Raw genomic sequence first — 22,244 nt, 5'->3', positions numbered from 1 at the left:
TGAGTAATCCAAGTGAAAACCATTTCAGGGCAACCAAGAGGGTGCTCAGGTATATTAAAGGTAATCCTGGATTTGGTGTGTGGTTCATGAAGTCTGAAAATTTCCAGCTTGTGGGATGTTTAGACAATGACTGGGCTAGATCGATTGATGACATGAAGAGTAATTTTGGCTATGTGTTTTTCTTGAATTCAGGTGCTCTGTGTTGGCTATCCAAAAAGCAGGAAACGGTAGCTCGGTTTACAGCAAAAGCAGAATACATTTCTGCTGCTGCTGCCGTGAACCAAGCCATTTGGCTTAGGAAAATTTTGAATGATCTAAAGCAAACTTAGAGACAGCCTACTGTGATTTTTTGTGACAATCTGTCTGCAATTGCTATGGCCAAAAACCCAGTTCATCATGGATGTACCAAACATATAAAGATAAAATTCCATGCAGTAAGGGAAGCTGAACAAGATGGTGAAGTTGGGTTGATACACTGCCGGGGAGAAGAACAGGTCGCAAACATCATGACTAAGCCATTATCCAAAGCCAAGTTTGAACATCTTCAGTCCAGACTTGATGTTTCCAACAATGATATCAAGGAGGAGTGTTGAATGGTGATACCATGCTGGAAATGAAGAAGTTGGCAGAAAAAATTTGAACTGCATGTTTTACCGCCATTTGGTCTCCCACTGTTCATACAGAAGCAAATTTTGGGTCACTGTTATGGATTGGTTCAGTGATGTGTTTAGGTGTATTAGGTTTGGTTAAATGTAATTTTACTTATGCTTGTACGTGTATTAGTTGGTGTATTGTGTTTAAATTTGAAATTTGTAATTCCCTTAGGTGGAACAGTGGCGGGTGTTTTATATAAGTTTGTCCCTGTTTTTTGAATAAAAAATAGATCATCATTTTCCAGTCTCGGTTCTTTTTCTTTCATCTGTTTCTCTTCTTTGTTTTCATGCAAAACCAACATGATGTTTACTTGGCTTCATATCAAAATCTGGTACTACTTGGCTTAAAGCTCTAGTTTTCTCTATAATCTACGGGACAAAATATGAGTTTTCAGCTCATCACTTGCTTACAACTAGCATCCATGATTGTGTTCCCTTTATGGAGCTTGACTGTTTCAGGAAGCCTACTATTGCTAACCCTGAAGTCCTTCCCTCTCCTCGTCTTCTTATTACCGATATACCTTTCACTTTGTTGCCAGATACCATAAAAAATAAAAATAAAAATACTTTTCCTGTCCGATTGTCTACATATGTAGAAACTCGAAAGATGTATTTGTTTCCTTTTGGCAATTCCTGAAGAAGTTGAGTTCCAAAGATCTGTCATCTGCTTCATTTGAAGATGCATTTGACATGTTCTGTGAAGGGATTTCCCCGTTGGGACCCTTTTGGGATCATGTTTTAGAATATTGGAAAGCAAGTTTAGAGTTCCCCAACAAGGTCCTTTCTTTAAATGTGAAGATATGAAAAATGAGCCCTTACTCAATATAAAGAGATTGGCAAAGTTCTTGGGGCAGCCATTTTCCTTGGAAGAAGAAGAAAATAGGACTGTGCGTGAAATTGTTAGACTTTGTAGCTTTGAGAACATGAAAAATTTGGAGGTGAACAAGACTAGTATCTATCGTGTTCAAGGTTCTAAGAACGATATCTTCTTCAGGGAAGGTAAGGTTAGAGATTGCAAGAACCATTTAACAACTGAAATGATGGAGAGTCTCGACCAAATCACAGAGCAAAAGTTCCATGCTTCTAGCTAGATGTTTTAGTTTGATCCGAGATCGACCAGTTTGTCATTGTGCTTGTTTAAATTGGAGTTTGTATCCTAAGATTTACTAGTTTGTCATTGTACTAGCATAAATTGGAGTTCGTTTTTTTTTTTTTTCCCTAAATTATGTTTCTTTCATCAAATGCAACATTGTATGAACAATATAATATTGTTTATTCCTATAATAAAAGGAGGGATTAAGAGGATGTCGAGAAACTAAGTTCTTTTTTCACACACTAGTAAATATGATCAAAACTCAATGAGGAGAACCTCTCTACTTGTGGCCGAATGGTAAATTTTTTAGCTATTGGAGTTATATCTAGGAGGTTCGTGTACGAGTGGCAGTAAGGTACTTACCAAAAAAACATGATCAAAACCTCTTAACAAAACAGATCAAATGCTTCTTCTACTTGGGTGTTTGATAATTAGGGTTATTAACGAGCCGAGTCGAGTTTTTGGCTTAACGAGCTCGGCTCGTGAAAAGGAAGAAGAATTCAAGCCGAGTCTGAGTCTGAGTCGAGTCGAGCCTCTAATTTCCTGACTCGACTCAACTCGTAAAGAGAGAAAAAGAATTCGAGCCTAGCTTGTGAGCCAGCTTAACGAGCCGAGTTAGAGCCGGCTCGCGGGCCAGCAAAAAACATGCAATTTTTTTTTTTTAAATTCATTGCAGATTTTCTCTCTCTCACTTATTACTCTTTCTCTTTCACTTATTTTCCCCTCTAATTTATTATTTGATTTGCTTTCTCTTCTTTTCTCTCTCTCCAGACTCTAATGGCTCACTTTTCTCTCTCTTTTTTTTTTTTTCCTTTCTTTCTTTCTCCCTGTTTCCCTTGCTCTCTCCAGTCTCCACCAACTCTGAAGTTATTCTTTTCCTCTTCTCTTTTGTTACTTATTACTCTTTGCTTTCTCTTCTTTTCTCTCTCTCTAATGATGCCTGTTTCTCCTATTTTCTTTTTCTTTCCTTCTTTCTCCTTTTTTCCAATTTTCTCTTTCTTTCTTTCATTCTTTCTCCTTGTTTCCTTGCACTCTCCACCAACTTTGATTTATTTCCTTCTTTCTCCTTGTTTCCCTACACTCTCCACCAAATCTGACGCCGACAACTTGCCTAAAATGGTTTGGTTTGGTTTGGTTTGGTTTGGTTTTAGGGGAAAGGATTTAAGTCGCCTTTTTAGGGATTTTAACATCGGAGTGTTCTTTGTCATTTTGCAAACTTTTTGTTTTAAAAATTTTAGTTTAATCCCCTATACTTAATAAAACCCCTAAAATGCCCCTAATTATTCGAGCATGGCTCAGCTCACAAGCCTAATGAGCCGAGCTGAGGCAGGCTCAAACTCGGCTCGTGCTCTCTCACGAATCGAGTTGAGCCAGCTCGATTCCAGACGAGGCGAGCCGTTAACGAGCCGTACTCGAGCCGAGCCGAGTCAGCTTGCGAGCGGCTCGCCTCATTGAACACCCCTATTGATAACTCCTTCCCAAAGAAACGCAGAACATTTTTTACGTCTTACAAATGTACAAATTCGACAATTACAAGATTTTACTGTTTAATGCAAGCAAAACAAGAATGATTAATTTATTACATCACTGGTATGAAAGTGTTATTGAAACATCAAACATCAACATTCACAACAATTATAGTTATCTGAAAGCAATTCCTTTCGCAGCAACATGGCTTTGAAGCATAGGGAACCTAAAACAACTGAAAACTCAAGCAGATCGCTTAATTTTCCTCAGAATTTCATATTCCAATTTCTGAATACCCATCTTCAGTAGCACAAGCTCGAAACATGCCTGCGGTATTGAGAGGCATGGTGATTTCCCCTGTGGAAGACACAGCAATCAACCCAACAGTGCCTCTTGGAACGCACTCCTCTACACCATGAGATGCTGCTTCCTTCAGAGAGAGACCTATAAATTCCATAAGAACAGCAACATCCCTCGCAGCAGTAGCTCGTATTATTGCTTCACCTTGCCAGTAGCAGAATTGCACAGAGGTTGTTTGCGTATGTTTCTGCACCAATGATGGGTGTATCCCTGTTCGTTTTGTGAGCTGGTTATTCAAAGAAGAAGAGAGATAAAACGCAAAAGCTGGACGTCATTTTCATTAGACAAAACCTGCATATAACATACTTAACAACTGTTTCAACAACCAGCCGAAACTTTTCCTTAATCTAAGCTAAGCCACACAAAAGGCTAACTACTTCATTACAAAAGTTGAGGATTAAACAAAGGTTAACATTAAACTACAATATATTTTAGTTACTAAGAAGAGAGCACTCCCATGCAGTCCATGCAGAGTAGAAACTCTTCCAGGTTTCACATGCATTCGTCAATCTACTTCCAGCACCGCATCAACCTTCAACACCACCTTGGTGCTTGGTGGAAACACAAGTTTTAGCCTCAAGGCTTCAAACTTGGATTTGCATAATGCCTTTGTCATGATATCTGCAACCTGGTCTTCTCCTCGGCAGGTGAACTAAGTTCACTTCTCCACATTGTTCAGCTTCCCTAACAGCATGATATTTGATTTTAATAGCTTTGTTCTGCCGTGAAGCACAGGGTTCTTTGCCATGCTACAGCCGACTGGTTGTCACACAAAATCAAGGTAGGATCCATTTGCATTTGCTGTAAGATCAAGCATTTTCCTAAGCCACACAGCCTGATTCACAGCTGCTGCGGCAGACACATATTCAGCTTCAGCAGTGGACTGACCACGTTTCCTGCTTCCTTGACAGCCAACTAATAGCACCCTCATTCAGATAGAACACGTAACCAGGGGCTTCTTGCATCATCCACAGATCCACCCCAGTCATGTCAGTGTACCCCATCAGGTTCAGACTTTCGGATTTCCTGAACCAAATGCCTAGCATGCAGGTTCCTTTTACATACCTCAACACACGTTTGGCAGCTTGGAAGTGCAATTCACTTGGGTTGCTCATAAACCTTGAGAGGTAGCTGTTGTAAACATTAGATAGGTCTGGTGGCTGTATAATACAGCAGACTTCCCACAAGGCTTCTGTATTTCCCTTCATCCACTCTCTCTGCACCATCTGTTTTGCTTAACTTCAGGTGGGAATCAGAGGGGTATTTACTGGTTTGCAATTCTCCATTCCAAACCTTGAAAGTAGCTCAGTTGCATACCTTTGTCGACAAACAAAAATCTCCCAACGCCTTGAGTTATCTCCATGCCAAGGAAGTAATTCATCAATCCAAGTCTGTCATTTCAAATTCAGCTTGCATATAACTTGAATTGGTCCAATTCATCAGGATTACTCCTGTCACCACAAGTCATAACATACAAGGATACACAGCCACTCCCTTTTCAGACTTCCTAATGTAGAGAGTTGTTCATTAGGACTTCTAACGTATCCTAGGCTGCATAGATGGTATTTATGGCGTGTACCAGGCTCTAGGTGCCTGCTTCAAGCCATATAATGCCTTCCTCAGTAGGTACACAGATCCTCCTTTCCCTCAGCCTGGTAGCCTTCGGGTTGTTCTACATACAACTCCTCTGTAATCCATCCATTTAAGAATGCAACTTGACATCCAGCTGGAAAATTTCCCAGTTGAACTGAGCGCAAGAGCCAACAAAGTCTGATTGTGTCTTGCCTAGCAACCGGGGCAAATGTTTCTGAAAAATCAATGCCTGGTTGCTGTGCAAATCCCTTCACCACCAGCCTTGCTTTATGCTTGTAAATTGAGCCATCAGGGTTGATTTTCAGTTTGAAAATCCATTAACCTAAATGATTTTCTGTTAGGTCTAGGTACCAGTTTCCAGGTTTGGTTTTATTGATCATGCTCAATTCTTCCTGCATGGCAGTCCTCCACAACTCAGATTTTGCAGCATCAAAATAGCATCTTGGCTCCACCACTGCCGTATTGCACCTTTCATACACATCAGCCAAGTCTAGTTCCTCTCACAGCATGCTCTTCCCTCATCTGAATCTGCTCTTTGAATCAGTACCTCTCTTCCTCATTCTGACTTGATTCAACCTGCACAACAACTCTTTGTTCTCCCAATTCCATACTCCACATTCATCAACCTTAATGTCCCTTGTGATTACAATCCTTTGGACTTAGGAACATAAACTCTTAGGCTTTAGAGTTGTGCTATAGCCTATAAATATCCCAATTTCTGCCTTATCATCTAACTTAGACCTTTGTGGCTGGGAATCTACATAAGCTATACTTCCAAACTCTTTCAGGTTCCCTACTGTTGGCTTGATTCCAGTCCATGCCTCAATTGGTGTTGATGTTTGACAGCCTTGGTGGGCGCCTATTCAGCAGGAAAACTGCTGTATTAACAGCTTCTGCCCAGAACACTTAGGAAGGCTTTTTCCAGTATCATGCACCTGGCATTTCCATAATGGTTCGATTCTTCTCTCAGAGACACCATTTTGTTGAGGGGTGTATGGTGCTGTGAACTGTTGCTGTATTCCAGCTAGGCTGCATATCATCTGAACTCATTTGAGGTGTACTCAGTCCCTTGTCGTCCTCCACTGCCTTGATCAAGGTTCCAGCTTCATCTCCACAGCAACTTGAATTGTTTGAACACAGCAGCCACTCACTTTCTGCTTAAGAAATACACCCAAGCCATTCTTGAAAAATCATTATGAAGAGTACAAAATACTGCTGCCATTTAGAGATTCGTTCCTCATAGGGCCACACACATCTGAGTGGATCAATTGCAACTTGTGACTTGCTCTCAGGCTTGATCCGAAGGGAATGGTGGCCTACTAAGTTTGCCAAGTTGGTAGGCTGTGCACAGTTCTTTTCTCTTCTATTTCGGGCAGGTCTAATACCATGTCCCTTGTCTTGAGTTCTTTGATTCCAGGGTAATGGAAATGTCCTAGTCTTCTATGCCTAAATCAGACTCTTCAGCCTTGGTGATTAATGCTAAGTTTTCTGGTTTTTTCCAGTCCAACGGAAAGCTTTTGCCAAGCATCCTTACACTTAACAACTCTTTTCCTCACTGTCTTTATAATGCAAGAATGGTTTTGGAAATGTAAGGTAAAATTTCTCTCTAACATTTGACCTACACTAGCAAGTTTTGTGCAATTTCAGGTACAAACAAAACATTAGAGAAACCTTGTACCTGCCTTGGTTTGGACTGCCACATCTCCATCCTCTTGTTCTACATAGTCACCATTTCCAATCCTCACCTTGGAGCTGTATGATCTGTCCGCCTGACAAAGTTCTCCACATTCGCAGCATGTGGTTAGTACATCGTGTCTATCAGCCAAACTTCTCCAAAGGTCTGCATTGAGAAGCATGAGGCTACAAACAGTTGTTGTCCATTGGACTGCTGTTGTTCATCTGCATTTGTGCTTGCTGTGGTGGTTGTGAGCCTTGTTCCTGCACACCTTCTCAATGTGGCGAATTGTTTGCATCCCCTGCATTGAATCCCAGGCCTGAACCAGCACTTGCTGTCCGGATGTCCCTTCTTTTTACAGTGGGAACATGGTGGATAACTTCTTCCTCCATCTGTTTTCCCCACTGTCCACCAACTCTCTCTTTCTCTCTCTATCCCCAGCATATCTTCTATTACTCCCCTGCGTATTCACTCCCTTTTGAGCAGCATCATAGCACCTTCATTTGAGTCCTCCTGCCTCATCAACCTTCTTTGTTCTTGGGCCTGCAGGGCAGTACCAATTCCGTAAGGCTGATTTGGGAGAGGTCCTTTGAATCTTCTAAAGAAGATATCTTGGACTCAAATCTTTCCGGAAGGCTTACTAACACCTTTTCAACTATCATCTTGTCATCATCTCAACTCCAACAATCTGATTTTGTTCCACACACTCATGAGTCATCCACATACTCCTTAACCTTCTCTACCTCTTGCATTCTCAGCATTTCAAACTCCCTGCGCAGATTCATAACCTGCATGTTTCGGGTTGTATCACTTCCCATGAATTCCTCTCTTAGTCTATCCCAAGCCTCCTTTGCAGTTTCACACGCCATTATCCTTGTAAATACAAGGTCTGTTACTGCCGAATATATATGAGAGAGAGCTCTTGGAGCTTGGACATTTCCTCTTCATACATCTCATTTGGTTCAGGTTGGGGGGACCAAGTTGGGGTAGCTGTTTCTCCTCTTCACATACTGCCACAGCCTTGTCCTCTCAGGTAGGCTCTCATTCTAAACAGCCCAAATGTGATACTGGTCCCCGTTGAACACTAGAGGTGAGAGAGACGCAGATGGGAAGCCAGCGTGAACGGTTGCAGTTTTGAAAAGCTTCGATTTTTCTTGCGTAAGAGTGAAGTTTGATGGTGATTTGGGATGAGTTTTTTTGAGTGATCTTTTAGACGTTAGTTGGTTGATGAAGCTCTGATACCATGTTCGTTTTTGTGATGCTGGTTATTCAAAGAAGAAGAGAGATAAAACGCAAAAGCTGGTCATTTTCATTAGACAAAACCTGCATATAACATACTTCAACAACTGTTCACACAAACAGCCGAAACTTTCCTTAATCTAAGCTAAGCCACACAAAAGGCTAACTACTTCATTACAAAAGTGAGTCATTAAACAAAGGATTAACATTAAACTACAATATATTTAAGTTACTAAGAAGAGAAGCATCCCATGCAGTCCATGCAGAGTAGAAACTCTTCCAGGTTTCACATGATTCGTCAATCTACTTCCAGCACAGCATCAACCTTCAACAATCCCCAATCCTACACCCATTTTGTTAACAAATCCACCCGTAGAAGTTGTAGAAGCTAAATTTCCTTCATTATCAACAGCTACACATCCAACAGTTCCAATTTGGCTATCACCATCCGCAAGGGAGTTTCATTTTGGCATCCTTCGGAATTGGCGTGTATAATCTAACTGTAGAATCATAACTATGTTACAAGCATGTAAATAAAAAAACCAATCAAAGTGATTCAAACATAAAAACCAATTTTCAGGCACGCGGACATTAAAGTTAAGCCAATGAACAACCAAAAATAATACCCTGGTTAAAGAAACATAACCAAAAAATACATTACAATATGTCAAATGATTAAAAGTTGCAATTATATATAGTCAGTGCATCACACTGATACTATCCTCAGTTATCAAACCATGCTAAGTAAATATATTTTCATACTAGGTTTCTACTTTCTATCAAAACCACAGAAACGTCAAGCAGATGGGCAACCTTAATGGTAGTAAAATTCAAGAAGCAGATAAAAGAGATAACTAATAAGTAAAATTTTTTTTGAAAAGTTAAAAGCATCAGAATTCTGAATCTCATTTATCTACAGTTCTAGGAAAAAGAGATACCTGAACTCTATTGGCTTCTTTTGCCTGCTTTAGCCTTTCAATATTTTCTGGTGTAATAAAATGACTTGAATCTACAGTTTCAACACCCTGGACAATTTAAAAATCACAACCATATGGGACAATTTGATCAAGATCAAAAACTCATCTAACAAATGCTAGTGGGGATGCATCTAACAAAGTGAACAACAAAAGATGATCAAAATTCAACTCAAACTAATATAGAGAAAAATACACAGCTAGTTTATGGAAATTCAGGAACAAACTATTTATGTAAACAAGAAAAAAAAGAGAAGAAAAGGCTTCAAGTGGTCTAGTTCACACAGAACTAGAAAAAACATTTCCACTGAGACAGAAATTCTGATAAAGAACATGCTTCTTTTAGATATTATTCAAAATCAGGAAAAGAACTATTAAATAATGTAGGAAGTACTGTGTATACATGCTTCTTTTAGATATTGTTCAAAATCAGGAAAACAAGACTGTGGAGATCTTCCTTCCAACAAATATCTAACGGTATAAAACAACATTATATTGCATAGCTTCTTGAGAAAATTTGCTTACAGCTGTTTTACTTTTAATAATAATAAGACAAGTTCAGAGCAGTATCACCACAATATGAAAATAGTCAATGAAACGTAGGGGAACCAACACGAGCTCCATGCAAGCAAGTTTGCATGTAAACAGAACTTCAAATTTAAATCAGAGCCAAAAAAGACAGGCCCTCAGCTATACAGGTATGAGCTTAACATAAACAACATAGAGTAGGCAGATTAAGATTGTAACTAACTTGCTCCCTAGCAAAATCCTCTGCTCCATCAAATGCAAGATAAATATGAGGAGTCTTCTCCATGACAAGTCGTGCCAGAGATATAGGATTAACAACAGTGGTAAGTCCAGAAACAGCTCCACTTCTCTTTGTTTTTCCATCCATTATGCAAGCTTCCATCTCAACCGTGCCTTTGGTAGTTAATACAGATCCCCTACTCGCATTAAAGTTTGGATGGTTTTCTAGTTCACGAACTTATTAAGAGCAAAATCAGCAATAATACACAACAAAAATGACTATCAAGTCGACAACTATTCAATGATTTCACCACACAGCAGGCTCATTCACAAACAACTAAAATCTTTCTTTGCATTATTTGTATTATGCAATTATTTTCCCACAATCATACGTTTCCTCAATCAATTTAACTGTATACATAGCATCTTATAGATTTGTCAACCTCAGATAGTGAAGATGAACTTTTTTTTGAACGCTATTGGTGGGTTTGAATGAATTTTTATTTGATTTGGGCTATAAGTTTGTATTTTGGGCCAAGAAACCCACTAAATTTCAGCCTATAAATCCAGATAGTGAAGATAAACGTTGTGGTTTGATGTTAGCTGTTCTCAACTTTGATTATAAAATTTGAATTAGGTGGTATATGATGGTGATTTTACAATAAACTTATGTATACTTTAGGGTTGATATTAATTAATAATAGAATGTAAAGAAAATATTTGCAATTGATCTGAATCGTTCAATCGCATCTTACAAGTTACAATCATCTCCTATGGAAATGGAAGTAATACAAACTCTACATTAATTTAACCATCAAAGAAGAACAGAATAGAACAGATAACTAATCTTGGGTAAAAAACTAAAACATTAAACCGGAACCGTGGAACTTTTGCCTTGCTATTTCATCAAGACGTTCCGCCATTTCATTTGTTAGATGATTCTCCCAATCTCCAACCTTTCCTTCTCTAAAGAATACATCGTTTTTAGTTTTGCGAACACGGTAGAATCCATTCTTACTCACCTCCAAGTTTTTCATTTTCTCAAAACTACATAGTTTCAAAATTTCTTGCACAGTCCCATTTTCTTCTTCTTCTAAAGAAAATGGCCGACCAACAAACTCCGCCACTCTCTTTATATTCAGTAAAGGCTCCTCTTTATAATCTTCATATTTCAAGAAAAGGATCTTGCTTGGAAACTCTAAACTTGCTTTCCAATATCCTAAAAACTGATCCCAATAGGATCCACACGGAAAATCCCTTCACAAAAACATTTCAAATGCATCTTCAGCGACAGTGGAGGCAGATCCTTGGGTTTCACTTCTCACGAAATGACATAAAGAAACGAGCACATCTTAGGATTTCTACAAATGTAAACAATCGGGCAAGATGATTTTTGTGGAATCTGGTAACAAAGTGAAAGGTATATGAGTTGCAAAAATAACGTGGTGATGGAAGAACTTCAGGATCAGCAATCGGAGTGGTCTTGAAAAGGTCAAAATCCGTGAAGGGAACACACTATGGACAACTAGTGGTAGCAAGGGGTGAGTTGAAAAATCAAATCGAGTTCGATTCATTATAGAGAAAAGGAGAGCTTTAAGCCAAGCAGTACCTGATTTGGAAGGAGATAAGGTAAAAGTCAGTGGGTCGAGAGATGAAGTGTTGTTGCATCCACATGATTCCTCAAGACCAACCATGGGTTGAAACCAAAAACTTGATATGACAGAGATGCTGAGTCGCCAACCTCTGTTTCTGGAAGGGTTGCGATTATGTTCTGTAACTGTTGTAGATTCTTTCGATTCTCTTCTTCCTCCTTTGATTTAGGAACAAAGCACTTCGCAGCTGTGATCAGAGCTTCAGCCATGAGAATAGCTGTATAATATTGGATAAAGGTACACCATGATGGGTTACCCCAAGGACGTTTGTGGAATGAAGCTGCCAAATGCAGTTCTCTCTAACCGCTACATATAAAAGAAAAAATTCTTCTTTTAGTAAGACACAACACACACCAATTTTCAAAAAGAAAAATACGTCTCTCTCTCTAGAATTTGGAAAACAGAAATATACTTCGTGATTTTCTTCCAGATTTATTTGTTGCTTCAGAGATAAGAAAAGAGGTATTTATGCGTGTTAATTCATTGTAGTTCATTTAATACAAATATGATTGCAATGGTGACTATGATCTTGGGATTATGTTGGATATATGTTTTCTATGGTATTTCAACATTGGTATCAGAGCTGTGGTTCATTGTTTTAAATTCATACTGTTAATTTTGAAGCCTGTTATTGGTTTGTCAAATGCAGTTCTGAATTTTTCAAATTTTGTATGTAAAAAGTTATCATTTGGTAATGATAATTAGACCATTAAATTCCTTATGAAATTATGAAGAAAATGGTTTTGAATCATAAAAAATGGAGTTTTAAATGACTTAGATATGCCTCTTTGAAGTTTCGGGTTTCGTATGAGTTGATTTCCGGTCGGGTACCCAGTTGCAGAACCGGACAGAGGTTGAAGACGACAAGAACCGACATGTCGTTTTCGATCCAAACTGATGAATGACATGTCATTTTTCCTGTTTGACTTCTTTTTTTAAAAAAATTCAAATAGGCGTGGGTGGCGATATTTGAATCTAAGTCTCCATGGTTGAAAACCAATACCCTAACCACTGGGCTAATTTTGTTTTTGTGTTAACTATTTTACAAAGCCAATATATCCTATCGGCCCAACCCATAACCAAAATAAAAAAATTGGGTCAAGTTGACCCGTGGACCGACCCATATGACCAAACAGGTTAGTCAAACCTGGTAAGAGTCAAACTCGACCTGTAAAGTCAAACGGGTCGGTCGAACCCAGTCAACGCATGACCCGCAAGACCAAAAAAGGTCAGTCAAACTGGTCAACACCCAAACTGTAAAGTCAACAAGGTCAACGGGTCAAACTCGAGTTAGGATCGACCTGTTTGAATGGAGAACGGGTCGACACCGACCTGAATTTGTGTGAACGCGTGTCACGTGTGGAGTACCCGCCGGTGGAGGCGCGTGGAAGCTTCCGCGGCGCGTGGTGCTGCGTGAACTCTCTAGGGGCGCGTGGAGGCGCATGAAGTATTCTAAATTTTTTTTCCTTTGCTGTAAGGAATAAAAAAATAATTGGTATATTGTTATGAGTCTAATTTTGTTATTGAACCATAAACAAGTATATATATTGTTTATCAAATATAGTCAACCTTTATTTGATAAATAAATAGTTTTTTTGTATTTGTTACAGAAAAATGTTATGTTATAGACGTGCAATGGTTGCTAGAACACCCGCTCAAAGGGAAAGGGTTATGAACATGATTAGAACTCTACAAACTTACACATTGATTTTAAGAGACACAGAGGATGAGTTGGTGCAACTCGTAAATCATTTCATCATGTGAATGAAAAGATTCAGGAAATTGTCTGGATAGGGGGATTAAAGGAAGATGAGTCGAAATACAAGTTCTAAGAGAGACTCTTGGTTACCCTAATTTGTGGTCTCCTTGATATGGTTTGGACCAAGCTGAAAGTTCATAACTTTAAAAATGACAATAAAAATTATAGACGTTTGGTCAAAAACTATATCAAGGAGTACATAGATTGGGGTGCGAAAAAGACAGCTGGTGCATCAATAGGAGTCCCCCTCGAAAGGACATCATAAGAAACTGGGAGTTCCCCTGCCTAGGGTAATTACAAGTTAGATAAAGACCTTAGGATAAGGATTATCAGATCCTTACCAGTTTTAGGAATGTGGCTGTACACTTAATTTTTTTTGAGAATTGTTTGTTTTAATTTCATTACATGTTGAATTCTATTTACATAATGGAATTAATTTTATTTATTCAAATTTAAAATTTTATGTGAATTGATGTTGATTTTATTTTATAATTGTGTCTAATATATTTTTAGAATTGCAATTAATTATATCTATGATAATTGGAAATTGGAATTTGGATGATGATTGTTGACATTGTTAACTTTGATTCCAAATCTAATATACATATTATTGGTATAATTAATTAAATAATATGTATTTCGAGCATTGAATAACATGCATTATCCAACATGTAATTTTGTTTAGAAATGGCATCTGCATCTAAGAACATTGTCGCCGAACTTAACAAAGGAGAAAAATTTAACGGCGACAATTATGAGATATGGAGCATGAAAATCAATATGTTTTGGAAAGACAAGAGGTTTTTGAAGCTCTTACTACAACCATGGAAGAGCCTGAAGAGGGAGTCACGGCTCAACATAGACGAGACCGTGCCGCTTATGACATATGGAAGAAGAAGAATTCCACTGCTCGCATCACTTTGTTGAGCAGCATGGACAATGATCTCATGAAGAAGTGCGGGATGTTGAATTAGCAAAGGACATGTGGTCCGCACTTGCTACAAAGTTTGGCGGTACGTCCATTACAAACTCCGGTCATCACTATCAAGTTTGACACATATAAGAAAAAGCCTGAACATAACTATGAGAGTACATTTACGGCATTTGTCAAACATGATAAGTGAGTTGAGAGATGCAGGTCATGTTCTTAACTGATGAACAACAGGTTCAAGCTGTCATAAGGTCATTGCCTCAAAATGGGAACATATGAAAATACACCTTACCCACAATGAGGGCATCAGAAATTTAGAAGATGTCATACGCCATTTGGAACGGAGAAGATCGCCTTAATGCGAGTAAGGAAAATACTGATGTGTATATGGCTGGTTCCAGTTCACATGGTGGGAAGGGATTTAAACGTAAATTCCAAGGTGGATCCCAAAGAAAAGGCAATACTGAAAAGGCTCAAGGGAAAGAGAGAAAGTTCTTCAAACATGGAAAAGAAGAAGCATCTGCTAGGAAGAGGAATATGGCAAAGGTGAAATGCTATAATTGTGGTAACAAGGGACATTTTGCTCGCGATTGTAGCGAGCCGAAGAAGGTAAAACTTGTTTGCACAAGTAAGTTATTAAATGTTTCCAGTTCTGTTTTTCTAACTGAGTCTCATCCTTTGTGGATGTAGATTCAGCAGCAACAGACCACATAGCGAAAGACAGGAGTGCTTTCATAGAGTTTCGACGAATACCACGGGAAACAAAAGGATATATGTAGGTAACAATTCAAAAGTGGAAGTTAAAGGTATCGGCACATGTAAATTGATCATGCGTGGAGGTTGAATCCTATACCTACATGACGTGTTATATGCACCCGATATTCGTCGAAATTTGATTTCCGTTTGAACTTGTTAAACTGGTTTAATAAATTTTTTCAGTACTGGTGTCCATTATTTTGGACACAACATACTATGGTGTGGGTATTTTTCCGATGGTTTATAGTATTTGATGTTACTATAATAATAGTAATGTTTGTTTTTCCTTATTACATCTTCTAATAATGATGATGTGAATGTATGGCATGCAAGGCTTGGCCATATTGGCCAACAACGAATGAATATACTGCAAGAGAAGGCTTGTTAGGATCCTTAACAAAAGTAGACTTGATTACTTGTGAACATTGCTAGCTGGAAAAACAGCAAGAAACCATTTGGAAAAGCGATAAGAGCTGAAGTTCCATTGCAACTAATTCATTCGAATTGTGGTCAAATGAATGTGAGGGCTAGACATGGGGCTGTTTATTTCATCACATTTATAGATGATTTCACTCGATATGGTTATGTTTTCTTGATTTCTCAAAAATCAGAAGCTTTAGAATGCTTTCAAAAGTTTAAAAACTTAGTTGAGATCAATTAGATAAAAACATAAAAGTTCTACGAACCGATTGAGGACGTGAATATTTATCTGATCAGTTTAGAAATTTTTGTGATGAAATGGGAATAGAACGTCAATTAACCATTCCCAGTACTCCGCAACAAACGTGTTGCAGCAACGAAGAAAACAAACCCTACTTGAGATTGTGAGGTCTATGATGGCACAAGCAAACTTGCCCATCACCTTTTGGGGTGATGCCTTATTGACTGCACACATATCCTCAATCGAGTACCATCCAAATCTATTAATACTACACCATATGAGTTATGGATAAAACGGAAACCCGATTTGGTCTCCTAAAGCCATGGGGATGTGCTGCCTATGTTCATGATCCTTCCATAAATATAGAAAATTAGGTCCAAGGGGGAAAGAATGTATCTTATAAGATATTCAGAACATTCAAAGGGATACGTCTTCATAGGAGAACAAGAAAGTGGTAGCATTACTGAGTTTGAATCACGAGATGTCACATTCTTAGAAACTGATTTTCCTAAGAAGGGCGAAATAGGTAAAGACTTGTTTCTATATGAAACACAAGACCAAGGCAATTTTGTTGCCGACAATCAGTTGGTTATATTCATCCCAGTGGGAGCAATATGGAAGTTGATGAATCAGTTTCAGATCCTCCATCATTCCCTATGGCGATCCAACTATGATAGTGGTCCAAGTGGGAGTAACACCAATCAATCTCCAATACGTCGATCAAACAGGAAACAAGTTCCACGTCGAGATTTGAGATTAAGGGGGAAATTTTTCTAGTTACTCCACAGATGACGAAGAGCCAAGGAATGTAAATGAGGATGAAAGCAATGGAGAAGAATTGGAGTCTATGAAATCAAACCAAGTATGGGATGGTTGATTTACGAAAGGACGCAAAGCTATTGGGAACAAGTGGGTTCTCAAAATCAAGCGTAAAGCTGATGGCAGTATTGAAAGATACAAAGCTCGCTTAGTCGCGAAGGGGTATACACAACAAGAAGGAAGAGTTATGAAGAAAACTTTTTCACTGTTGTACGGTTACCTCAATTGAATTATTTAGCTATAGTTGCTAGCATGGATCTTGAATTGCATCAAATGGATGTAAAGACTGCTTTTCTCAATGGAGAATTACAAGAAGAAATCTATATGGATCAACCAATAGGTTTTATTAGAGAAGGTCAAGAAAACAAAGTGTGTAGACTTTTAAAGTCAATTATGGCCTCAAGCAGTCCTCAAGACAGTGGTATATTCGATTTCCTAATGGATAATGTCGAATGATTTCAAAATGATAAATGAAGTCATTGTGTATATACAAAGAGATCCAATAACAAATTTGTTAATTATCATTATATGTTGATGATATACTTATAGCTGGAAATGATAAGGGATTTGTCAATGAAATCAAAGGAGGTTATCATCTCATTTTGAGATGAAAGATATGGGTGAAGCTGCATATATTCTTGGAGTCAAGATTTCAAGAGATCGCTCAAGAAAATTAGTATCTCTCACAAGAAACCATACATTAAGAAAAATTTTGAACGATTTCATATGCAAGATTGTAAACCCATAGACAACCCTATCGCGAAAGGTGAGACTTTAAGTCGTAAAATGTGTCCGAAACTCCACAAGAAAGGAACAAATGAAGAATGTTCCTTATACAAGTGTGTTGGAATCTTCATGTACGCCATGATGTGCACTAGAGCCGACATCTGTTATGGTTGGGTTGGTAAGTAGATACCAGTCTGACCCAGGACAAGCACATTGGAAAGCAATGAGAGAGAATCTTAAGTATCTAAAAGGGACAGCTGATTTCTCATTATGTTATCAAGGAAATGATTTACACTTGAGAGGTACACCGATGCTGATTGGGGAGGAGATTTAGTGAGAAGAAATCTACTTCCGGATATGTTTTCTTACTAAATGGCAGGGCCATATCTTGGAGCAGTAAGAAACAATCATGCATAGCCTTTCTACAATGGAGGCTGAGTTTGTAGCATTTCAGCGCAGTGCAAGAAGCCGTTTGGTTGAGATGGTTCATGAATCAATCTGGGATTAATATGTGCTATTGAACCAGTGAGAATAAACTGTGATAGTCAAGCAGCAATAGCATACACTAAGGATCCCATATAATGGTAAAACGAAACGCATAGATATCAAATATAATTTGTGCGAGACTTGGTGGCACAAAAGGAGGTGAAAAAGAAGTACATATCTACGCAAGCATGGCTACGGATCCATTCACAAAGCCTATACCAAGAGATACTTTCAATAGACAATGTTAGATCTCTAGGCTTACGTAGGTGTTGAAGGTACTTATACTTTGAGATTTCCCAAAATTGTTCACATTTGTCTTATCAATATTAAATAACAATATTGTCAATGCTCAATTTAGATTATTATGGAACATACATGAAGAAGTAATATGTATATACATATAGTTATGTACATATTAATAATATGTGTGATTTTGAAAAGCATGTCGGACAGCTAAAAGATTGGCCTTCTCACACAGGCAATCGCCTCATTACTTCGTAGGAATGGAGATGAGACGATTTTAAGCTTATTATCTAGGTGATAATAGAGAGCCAAAACTAAAATGTTTAACGTCACTAGAAAATAGAATTTAAATAATGTCATAATGAATGTGACACAAGTGATAAATGATCACTTTATCTGTCTAATTGCCAGATTAGAGTTCTGATGAATTAAAAGTATGTAAAGTGAACATCAAGTTAGACATTAGGTATGTCTGAACTAAAATCTGTACAGCATACAAGAAAAGAGACATGCATCCATGGGAAAGGAGGAAATGCTGTAGCATGTGATTCATACCACATGTGCAAAACAATTGACCAAAGGGGGAATGAAAGTCAAAATCTCAACTTTAAACATTGTGTGAGACCTTGGGTTTTTTTTAAGAATAAAATCTCAAAGAATACCCTTATTACTCTATTCTGTTTCTTGAAACTTATTAATGATTGCTATCTTAGAGTGTTACCAAATGATTAAGATAAATTCAATCTGCTGGGACATTTCTAGAAAAGCAAGTTAAATAAAAGTTGCAAGAATCGAGAAAAAAGGAAGATTACGATTTTGAATTACACATTATAATCACGTGTATTCATTGGTCGACCAATATGTTTTACTTTATGTAAAGATAGAACATAATTATGAATACAACGGATATTTTTTGTAAATGAGATTGTTAGAAAATGTGTAAGTAATCTAGTGTATTGCCAACAACATACAACCTGAGTTTCACAATTCGAGAAGTTATATACTCCTAACAGATATATGACTAACGTGCTCTCGAAGTATACATGGTCACGCGGCATATTTACTATGGTATGAACCTTAAAGAAGCACAGAGAGAGATAGTCCCATCATGTGTGAGTGGGAGATATTGGATAAAGGTACACCCATGATGGGTTACCCCAAGCGACGTGTGTGGAATGAAACTGCCAAATGCAGTTTCTCTCTAACCGCTACATATAAAAGAAAAAAAAAATCTTTCTTTTAGTAAGACACAACACACACTAATTTTCAAAAAGAAAAATACGCTCTCTCTCTCTAGAATTTGGAAAACAGAAATACACTTCGTGGTTTTCTTCCAGATTAATTTTGTTGCTTCAGAGATAAGGAAAAGAGGTATTTATGCTGTGTTAATTCATTGTAGTTCATTTATATACAAATGTGATTGCAATGGTGACTATGATCTTGGGATTATGTTAGGATATATGGTATTCTATGTTATTTCCAACAGGCATGTCAGTAGCTACAGAGTACTGAATGAAGGACTTTTGGAAAACCTGATACGAGAAAGATTAACCGTGCTAATTTATATTATTACACTCACAATCAAATTTTATAAATCTTTTTTCATAAGCCTGACACCTCGCAATTGAATAGACAAAATTTATTACAAACTGACTAATTACAAACTACCATATTAAGATTGTAAAAGAGGGTTGATGGGATTTGAGTTGTAAGCATAGTTGTGCTCTCATATTAATTGAATTAATTAAATATTATTTAATAGTATTTTACCATCTCGATGGTGGAATACCAAATTTGTTTAAGTAAAGTCTTCAGGTTAATGAATATAAAAAAGCAACGATTATATATTGAGTTAATTACGTGGAAGTTGCCTCTTTCAATATTTTATAAGAGTATAGAAAAAATTATTAGGTTAACAACACAAATACCCTAGTCTTTTAAGTTTCTGTTAATGCTTTGTTAGGACTATTTTCCTTACATGTCCTCCAATATGTGAAACTAACATTTTCCCCCGCAATTAGCCACTTACACCTATTATCGTCAATTTTTTGTGTCAAAGTTAACTAGGGATGGGTGAAATAGACCTTTTATGTTAAAACACAGAATTGTAAATTACAAAAATATTTAGAAAAAAAATTAAATATAAAATATATTTAAGATTTATTAGTATTTTTAAAAGAAATTACCTTCTTTTTTTTTTTTTTTTTACAAGAGGTNAACCGACATGTCGTTTTCGATCCAAACTGATGAATGACATGTCATTTTTCCTGTTTGACTTCTTTTTTTAAAAAAATTCAAATAGGCGTGGGTGGCGATATTTGAATCTAAGTCTCCATGGTTGAAAACCAATACCCTAACCACTGGGCTAATTTTGTTTTTGTGTTAACTATATTTACAAAGCCAATATATTCCTATCCGGCCCAACCCATAACCAAAATAAAAAATTGGGTCAAGTTGACCCGTGGACCCGACCCATATGACCAAACAGGTTAGTCAAACCTGGTAATGAGTCAAACTCGACCTGTAAAGTCAAACGGGTCGGTCGAACCCAGTCAACGCATGACCCGCAAGACCAAACGGGTCAGTCAAACCTGGTCAACACCCAAACTGTAAAGTCAACAAGGTCAACGGGTCAAACTCGAGTTAGGATCGACCTGTTTGAATGTGAAACGGGTCGACCCGACCTGAATTTGTGTGAACGCGTGTCACGTGCGTGGAGTACCCCGCCGCGTGTGGAGGCGCGTGGAAGCTTCCGCCGGCGCGTGGTGCTGCGTGAACTCTCCTAGGCGGCGCGTGGAGGCGCATGAAGTATTCTAAATTTTTTTTCCTTTTGCTGTAAGGAATAAAAATGAATACTTGGTATATTGTTATGAGTCTAATTTTGTTATTGAACCATAAACACGTATATATATTGTTTATCAAATATAGTCAACCTTTATTTGATAAATAAATAGTTTTTTTTGTATTTGTTACAGAAAAATGTTAAGTTATAGAAGTGCAATGGTTGAAAAAACAACAGCTCAAAGGGAAAGGGTTATGAACATGATTAGAACTCTACAAACTTACACATTGATTTTAAGAGACACAGAGGATGAGTTGGTGCAACTCGTAAATCATTTCATTCATGTGAATGAAAAGATTCAGGAAATTGTCTGGATAGGGGGATTTAAAGGAAGATGAGTCGAAATATCAAGTTCTAAAGAGAGACTCTTGGTTACCCTAATTTCGTGGTCTCCTTGATATGGTTTGGACCAAGCTGAAAGTTCATAACTTTAAAAATGACAATAAAATTATAGACGTTGGTCAACAACTATATCAAGGAGTACATAGATTGGGGTGCGAAAAAGACAGCTGGTGCATCAATAGGAGTCTCCACTCGTAAAGGACATCATAAGAAACTGGGAGTTCCCTGCCTAGGGTTAATTACAAGTTAGATAAAGACCTTAGGATAAGGATTATCGATCCTTACCAGTTTTAGGAATGTGGCTGTACACTTAATTTTTTTTGAAATTGTTTGTTTTAATTTCATTACATGTTGAATTCTATTTACATAATGGAATTAATTTATTTATTTCAAATTTAAAATTTTATGTGAATTGATGTGATTTATTTTATATAATTGTGTCTAAATATATTTTTAGAATTGCAATTAATTATATCTATGATAATTGGAAATTGGAATTTTGGATGATGTTGTGACATTGTTAACTTTTGATTCCAAATCTAATATACAATTATTATTGGTATAATTAATTAAAGGAATATGTATGTTCCGAGCATTGAATAACATGCATTATCCAACATGTAATTTTGTTTAGAAATGGCATCTGCATCTAAGAACATTGTCGCCGAACTTAACAAAGGAGAAAAATTTAACGGCGACAATTATGAGATATGGAGCATGAAAATCCAATATTTTTGAAGAACAAGAGGTTTTTGAAGCTCTTACTACAACCATGGAAGAGCCTGAAGAGGGAGTCACGGCTCAACATAGACGAGACCGTGCCGCTTATGACATATGGAAGAAGAAGAATTCCACTGCTCGCATCACTTTGTTGAGCAGCATGGACAATGATCTCATGAAGAAGTGCCGGGATTTTGAATTAGCAAAGGACATGTGGTCCGCACTTGCTACAAAGTTTGGCGGTACGTCCATTACCAAACTCCGGTCACTCACTATCAAGTTTGACACATAAAGAAAAAGCCTGAACATACTATGAGAGTACATTTACGGCATTTGTCAAACATGATAAGTGAGTTGAGAGATGCAGGTCATGTCTTAACTGATGAACAACAGGTTCAAGCTGTCATAAGTCATTGCCTCAAAATTGGGAACATATGAAAATACACCTTACCCACAATGAGGGCATCAGAAATTAGAAGATGTCATACGCCATTTGGAACTGGAAG

At 37.6% G+C, this 22,244-nt stretch overlaps 2 protein-coding genes and 1 pseudogene across 2 annotated transcripts; 1 reads left to right on the top strand and 2 right to left on the bottom strand.

The window, feature by feature from the left end:
- The first annotated feature begins 374 nt into the window (after positions 1 to 374).
- LOC116146302 (cytosolic sulfotransferase 7-like) lies at positions 375 to 1,744 on the top strand. Its single transcript, XM_031431709.1, has 2 exons — positions 375 to 532; positions 1,357 to 1,744. The coding sequence occupies exons 1-2, from the start codon at positions 375 to 377 to the stop codon at positions 1,742 to 1,744; spliced, it is 546 nt and encodes a 181-aa protein (XP_031287569.1).
- A 1,691-nt stretch (positions 1,745 to 3,435) lies between these two features.
- On the bottom strand, positions 3,436 to 9,979 carry LOC116146337 (annotated as a pseudogene).
- A 682-nt stretch (positions 9,980 to 10,661) lies between these two features.
- On the bottom strand, positions 10,662 to 11,662 carry LOC116146300 (flavonol 3-sulfotransferase-like). Its single transcript, XM_031431707.1, has 2 exons — positions 11,493 to 11,662; positions 10,662 to 11,058 (listed from the first exon to the last, which is right to left on the bottom strand). Exons 1-2 carry the CDS (start codon positions 11,660 to 11,662, stop codon positions 10,662 to 10,664), a joined length of 567 nt encoding a protein of 188 aa, XP_031287567.1.
- Positions 11,663 to 22,244: the final 10,582 nt, after the last annotated feature.

The sequence above is a fragment of the Pistacia vera genome, unplaced genomic scaffold (genome assembly GCF_008641045.1).
Source record: "Pistacia vera cultivar Batoury unplaced genomic scaffold, PisVer_v2 Contig476, whole genome shotgun sequence".
NCBI classification, from domain to species: domain Eukaryota; kingdom Viridiplantae; phylum Streptophyta; class Magnoliopsida; order Sapindales; family Anacardiaceae; genus Pistacia; species Pistacia vera.
This window is presented reverse-complemented; position numbering and strand designations above follow the sequence as displayed.

What these genes read in the sequence shown, in the direction of transcription:
- LOC116146302 (XM_031431709.1), top strand. Translation starts at nt 375, where the DNA reads ATGGCCAAAAACCCAGTTCATCATGGATGTACCAAACATATAAAGATA. An exon ending in AAGCCATTATCCAAAGCCAA is followed by an intron (nt 533 to 1,356) that starts GTTTGAACATCT and finishes TGTTCTGTGAAG; the next exon opens with GGATTTCCCCGTTGGGACCC.
- LOC116146300 (XM_031431707.1), bottom strand. Translation starts at nt 11,662, where the DNA reads ATGGCTGAAGCTCTGATCACAGCTGCGAAGTGCTTTGTTCCTAAATCA. An exon ending in GTTTTTGGTTTCAACCCATG is followed by an intron (nt 11,059 to 11,492) that starts GTTGGTCTTGAG and finishes GTTTTTGTGAAG; the next exon opens with GGATTTTCCGTGTGGATCCT.